The following is a 6,430-nucleotide window of genomic DNA, read 5'->3' on the forward strand; positions in this document are numbered from 1 at the left end:
TCCTCATATAGCTTGAGGCGAAAATATTTAATAAAAACACTTCTTAATTTGTTTATATGTTCAATTGAACATGTCCGTGATTAGAAAATTAAATTAAATTCAATGACAAATTTAATAATTTGACACAAAATTTATGAAAAAAATATCAAAATATAAAGAAATATTTTTTTTGAAATGGATTAAAAAGAAAAAAAAAACAAATAAATTGAACCGGGATAAGTTGGTTGTTTAATTGATTATTGATTATGATCTCAATTTGACATTTTGCGCGATCTTTCGACCTCAATTCGTATGAACTGACACTACGCCAATGGACAGTCGCCGTCGTCACCGCCACCGCACTATTCTCGACGCGTCGTCTATCTCCTCCACCCCACAGCCGTCAATTCCAAGCTTCCAATGAACCGTTGCCATGTGTCACTGCCTATTCACCGCGAAACATGAATATCACTGACGAACGATTTCGGAGCGGAACGAATCCAGAAAATGGATTACTTTCTATAAATTCCTCGAATCTCAACTCCATTTCGTAAAAATAAAATTAAAAATATTGTTTCTTTTTGTATTTCTGGTTTATGTGGTGATCGAATTTTCAATTTTTTTACTGGTAGTGATTCCTACTTTTCTTCAATTGCATTTCTCCTTTTTCCATTTCACGGTTGAGAATTCATGATTCCTTATCAGAGGAATCGATCCGATTTGACTAATTTCACTTTTCGTCTGTATAAATACCAGAGTATCTAGGTTGAGGAACGTAATTTCAAGCTGCGATCGGCTTTTTCCCCTGAACGAGCAAACACAGGTTGTGGGTTCGAGTTAGCAAGGGACGTATAATCTCAACTACAATCCATTATGGCGCTTGATGAAAGTCAGCAGTCTGATCCATGTAAGGTTCTCTTTTCCTTTATATATGCTTCATAATTGAGAAGGAAGACGGAGATTTGAACTTAATAAAGGCGAAGATTTGAACAAAATATTTTGGTATTTCATTTAAAACTTTACCAGTTCTAAGAGTAAATGATTGGGATGTGCATGTCCTATTTTCTGTTAAGACTAGTATAATTCCTTAGATTACGAGCTCTAGCAATCGCTGTATTTCATAAGACTTAGATTTTTGAAGGAGGATTATACTGATGAATGCTAACTGAACTATTATTTTCATGTGCTTGTAGTGGTTGTGATACGCAATGGAAAGGAGATCATATTGCAGGTGATATTATCTTTCAAAGAATTATTAGTTTCATATAACAATTTGTTGCAAGGATGAATGTTGATGCATTATCCGTAGGAACAATTGTTTTGAACATAAAGAAATGGAAAATACAATTGAGAAGTAAACATTGTTCTGTGTCAATTCTGTTCATAAGTAGAAAAGTCTTAACTATTGTCCATGCAGGCATTCGACTGGGAATCTCATAAACATGATTGGTGGATAAATTTAGATACGAAAGTTCCTGATATTGCAAAGTCTGGTTTCACAACTGCTTGGCTGCCTCCGGTGTGTCAGTCATTGGCTCCTGAAGGTTGAAAGTAACAGTGTTTAGTCATTTGAGTTGTTGTCTCTGCGCTCTTTCAGCTTCTCTTTTGATAGTTATTAATTATCTTTTGTGTTGTTGTTTTTCATCATAGGTTACCTTCCACAGAACCTTTATTCTCTCAATTCTAAATATGGTTCTGAGGATCTCTTAAAAGCTTTACTTAATAAGATGAAGCAGTACAAAGTTAGAGCGATGGCGGACATAGTCATTAACCACCGTGTTGGGACTACTCAAGGGCATGGTGGAATGTACAACCGCTATGATGGAATTCCTATGTCTTGGGATGAACATGCTATTACATCTTGCACTGGTGGAAGGGTAAGGATGCTGTAACTGAAATCCTGCTTCAAGGATATGCAGCTTTAGACATTTATTTATCCTTGCATCTGCATCTACTTGATCATAGAATTAATGAGTACAATTTTCTCTAGTATATGATGTTCATTTTTCGTGTACACTTTTATTTTTGCTAGAGTGGCATAGATGATAGATTCCTCTCCTGGAAATGAACCACCTACTTCTATTCGCCAAGCCAAGATCAAGAAGCTCTGATGCTAACATTAGTTAAAGAATGAATTGGATCTAAACATTAAGCTTGGTTTAGTGCATTAACCTTACTAAAACTTATGATTCCTTCAGTAAGTTTCAAATAATTGGAAGTAAATTAGATAAACCTTATTTTTTATCTTCCTATTTAAGAAGACTCATTTTGATAAATTTTCAGTATTAAAATTTAGAAGAGTTGTCCCCTTTTGCAAATTTTGCTGCCTATTTTTACATATCGAATATCAAAGACTACAACTTTGAGTTAATATCTTGAATTCATGTGGCTTCAGTTTCAGGCTACCTTCACCATTAGTTCTTTTAACTTCTGGAATTCAGTGTCTAGTATTTTGAGTGGTTTATACTCATCAGTCTAATAATTGGTGTTCTGTAGTTTAGCTCATTTCTGCAGCGAATGAACTTTCAGATAATCAATTGAATGTGATGTCTGAAAATAGATATTATGGATAAGTGATTTTTTCTTCTTGCATATTTTCAATTTCCAAGTAAAACTCCTTCGGAGTATACTCTCATACTTAAGGATATCTTCCAGGGTAACAAAAGCACTGGAGACAACTTTAATGGAGTTCCAAATATAGATCATACACAATCCTTTGTTCGGAAAGATCTCATTGACTGGATGCGGTGGCTAAGATCCTCTGTTGGCTTCCAAGATTTTCGTTTTGATTTTGCCAAAGGGTAAATGTGCACTTGCTTTCTGAAGTTCTCTATGTACCCCTTCCCCTCCAAGGCGGGATTTCCATTTTCTTTTCTTTTGTTTGATGTCTTCCCATTTGCAAAGAGCTGAGATTTCCTTTCTCTCAACTTTAGTTATGCTTCAAAGTATGTAAAGGAATATATCGAGGGAGCTGAGCCAATATTTGCAGTTGGAGAATACTGGGACACTTGCAATTACAAGGGCAGCAATTTGGATTACAACCAAGGTATTATGTGACTTAGATATATTCACCTTTCTAACAGTTGGCGCCATCAATGTTGAATTTCTTTAAGCAAGGAGAGATGAGCAAGTTTTAGGAATGACCTTTCGAGACAAGAGAACTTATTGATGTGAAAATCTGTCTTATGCTGTGTCATAATTAAATGTCTTTAAATTCTTACCATCTAAGTTCCATTAAAAAAAAAGAAGAGAGAAATTGAAGGACAAATAAAACATCTGCAGACCATATGAAGTGCCTCAAAAAAGTCAACTTCTGAGGTAACAGGAAGCTACGTATCTTCATCCAAGTTTTACAATCTTATTAAATCATCAGTGTTGAGCTACAATCTACATAATGTGATCCAATTAGTTGACAAATTCCATGTATCTAGTAACACAATGTGGAGGCAGAGCATATCCGTACCTTGGTTTCCCCCTTCTGTAGATATCTTTGTTCTGTCTATATATTAAAGGTAGCTTTATTTGTTATATGCAGATAGTCACAGGCAAAGAATCATCAATTGGATTGATGGCGCGGGACAACTTTCAACTGCATTCGATTTTACAACAAAAGCAGTCCTTCAGGTATCCATTTAAACATGAGACTGTAGATTTATTGACTATTAAACTTAAGATCCTAATAAAAATGATGGGCCCTTTTCATCTGATATTAGTATCAAAGACTACACGATTTCAGGTCAAATTTAGTAATGGTAGCAAATCCAAATGAATTTTGATGACATGTATATTTCTTGTTCAAGTTATTTATTCGGAGATTTGTCTGTGATTCAGTGAGGATATACCAGAAAATAGTGCTAACCTATATTATGTATATGCATTGACAGGAAGCAGTCAAAGGAGAATTCTGGCGTTTGCGTGACTCTAAGGGGAAGCCCCCAGGAGTTTTAGGATTGTGGCCTTCAAGGGCTGTCACTTTTATTGATAATCACGACACTGGATCAACTCAGGTTCTTGATGTTGTCTGATTTGCATCTAGCTGATTATTAGTCTCTGCTTTGGTTTCGCTGCTTCATTTCCTATGATGCTACATGACCATTCTACTGTATGATTTCGTTAATGCAGTCGCATAGGTTATGCAATTCATTCATTTGATCTGTTTTTGAATTTAGCATCTTGGATCATTTACTCTCTTTGATATTTTTCTTATCACGGAAACTGAAATATTTTCCCTTGATTACTCAACTAACATAATGAGCTCACCTTGTAGGCGCATTGGCCTTTCCCTTCACGTCATGTTATGGAGGTATTTTCAACATCTATCCTTCACATTTAAATGCTCGACTTGCGAGCTTATTTTTACTTCCTCAAGTTTTTCTAGTTTACATATTTCTCCTACTATACAAATGTTTAGATCTTATTTTTCATGATCATCTTTTGTGGAATCTGGTCTTATACATATCACTCCAGGGCTATGCATACATTCTTACACACCCAGGGATACCATCAGTTTTCTTTGACCATTTCTACGAATGGGATAATTCCATGCATGACCAAATTGTAAAGCTGGTATGTCAATATCTATTAACTATTGACACAAATTGAGTGAACAGTCAGAGTTGGACGATCCTAATGTTTGAAATGTATGCTTCAGATTGCTATTCGGAGGAATCAAGGCATACACAGCCGTTCATCTATAAGAATTCTTGAGGCACAGCCAAACTTATACGCTGCAACCATTGATGAAAAGGTTAGCGTGAAGATTGGGGACGGATCATGGAGCCCTGCTGGGAAAGAGTGGACTCTCGCGACCAGTGGCCATCGCTATGCAGTCTGGCAGAAGTAATCTTACAGCTATTCCGTTACTTAATATATTAGTAGAAATATATATGTTTTAAACCCGAGCACCTACTTCTAATACTAGATCCGCCTCTACAGGCTTGGATGGAGTGATGAGTTTTTTTTTCCTGTTCATTAGACATTGCAACATGGGATGTAGTTTTGTTAATAAAAGTGTTCTTGATCAATGCAATGTAATAAGGAGGTTTAGGTTTATTCAATTATCGTTTGGTATGAGGGAAGAAGCTATTTTCATGTCACAAGATCAAAGGGTTATCTTTTGTTTCTTATATAAAAAAATGTGACAATACTCTGCTATTTACTAATTTTCTACCCAATTTTTCGATCAGTATACCTTCCTATCTAGGATCGTTTAGTAAGCTGAAACTTTGTCATGTCCTATCTAAGCACCTTCCCCAGTTCTTCTTCGACCTGCCTCTACCACTTTTAACTCATACTATAGTAAGCCTCTCATACCTTCGTACTAATATGCCCTCACATTCGTCTGAACATCTAGTCAACACTCGACCTTATACGACAATAGATATGAAGGTACCCAGAAATCACCTAATGACTGTTTAATTGAAATGAAGGGATCACATGGAGTTGTGTCGAAAAAAGAGAGATTCCTCACATCACCATCATAGCAAATCGTCATACATCTCATGATTTATATCTTGAAAACTCAAAGTCCCTATCAACATCTCCAAAAAATAAAAAATAAAATAAAAATCTCTTTTATCATACAATAAATACCCAAAATTATCATTATATTTTCATATTTCTCCCTCATGTCTTTATCACGTGATGCACACTGTTTAAAAATATATCATCCATCATTTAATTAAAGTTGGTCTGTTTTTTTAGTCCATAATCATCTCCCCTAGCTTCTATTCCCAATGTCTTTTTACCAATTTACGTTATCTATAGGAAAACTCAACTTTATTAATATTCACCTTAATCATAATTTACCTAGGGTTAAAAGTCAAAAATGTAGAAGGTAGGGTAGAAAACTTTTTGTTTACTTTTTGGTTGAAGGAATATTTCAAAATTTCAACTCAATAGTATATATATTCCAAAAACAAAAAGTACATAACCTCAACTCTAGTTTTTCCAACTATTAACTCAAATGATCGACTACCAAGCGGTGTAATGAGTCTAACGACATAGATAGATGAAATTTCTCTATTCTTTATCAGATATTTTATTGGAATTATGAAATGAAGTTTATTTTCATAAAAAGTGTTTTAGCCTCTTAATGATACAAATTCGAATATTAGTTAACCCAATAAATTTTCGACTAACACACACAATTAATAATAATAATAATTGCATGCATAAGCAAATATTTTTCAAGACATACAATTACATGCAGAGTTACATGATCATGTTGTGTCTTGAAGTTGAAGAAGATGCTCTTAATTAAATCAATCAATAATATTGTTCAATTACTATATAGAATCATTAATTAAACACAATTCATTATTTCCACTGCATGGATGGTTTCTTTAAATTAAGGCACCACTTTTTAGCAAACCCCTAATCATTATGTGCACTAAATTGGTAAGATGATCAAAATCATACGTATGATTATCTTATAGCAAAAAAAAAAGGG

The 6,430-nt window shown here is 34.5% G+C and overlaps 1 protein-coding gene across 2 annotated transcripts; it reads left to right on the forward strand.

The window, feature by feature from the left end:
* The first annotated feature begins 237 nt into the window (after positions 1–237).
* On the forward strand, positions 238–5,078 carry AMYA1 (alpha-amylase). 2 transcript variants are annotated; one of them, XM_006342035.2, is made up of 12 exons: positions 238–607; positions 736–886; positions 1,173–1,210; positions 1,397–1,523; positions 1,630–1,856; positions 2,635–2,780; positions 2,913–3,025; positions 3,515–3,603; positions 3,864–3,986; positions 4,247–4,282; positions 4,447–4,545; positions 4,631–5,078. In XM_006342035.2, the coding sequence occupies exons 2-12, from the start codon at positions 853–855 to the stop codon at positions 4,820–4,822; spliced, it is 1,224 nt and encodes a 407-aa protein (XP_006342097.1). In that variant the 5' UTR covers positions 238–607; positions 736–852; the 3' UTR covers positions 4,823–5,078.
* The last annotated feature ends 1,352 nt before the right edge of the window (positions 5,079–6,430 follow it).

The sequence above is a fragment of the Solanum tuberosum genome, unplaced genomic scaffold, assembly GCF_000226075.1.
Source record: "Solanum tuberosum cultivar DM 1-3 516 R44 unplaced genomic scaffold, SolTub_3.0 scf00032, whole genome shotgun sequence".
Lineage (NCBI taxonomy): Eukaryota > Viridiplantae > Streptophyta > Magnoliopsida > Solanales > Solanaceae > Solanum > Solanum tuberosum.

What these genes read in the sequence shown, in the direction of transcription:
- AMYA1 (XM_006342035.2), top strand. Translation starts at nt 853, where the DNA reads ATGGCGCTTGATGAAAGTCAGCAGTCTGATCCAT. An exon ending in AAGTCAGCAGTCTGATCCAT is followed by an intron (nt 887 to 1,172) that starts GTAAGGTTCTCT and finishes ATGTGCTTGTAG; the next exon opens with TGGTTGTGATACGCAATGGA. An exon ending in CAACAAAAGCAGTCCTTCAG is followed by an intron (nt 3,604 to 3,863) that starts GTATCCATTTAA and finishes ATGCATTGACAG; the next exon opens with GAAGCAGTCAAAGGAGAATT.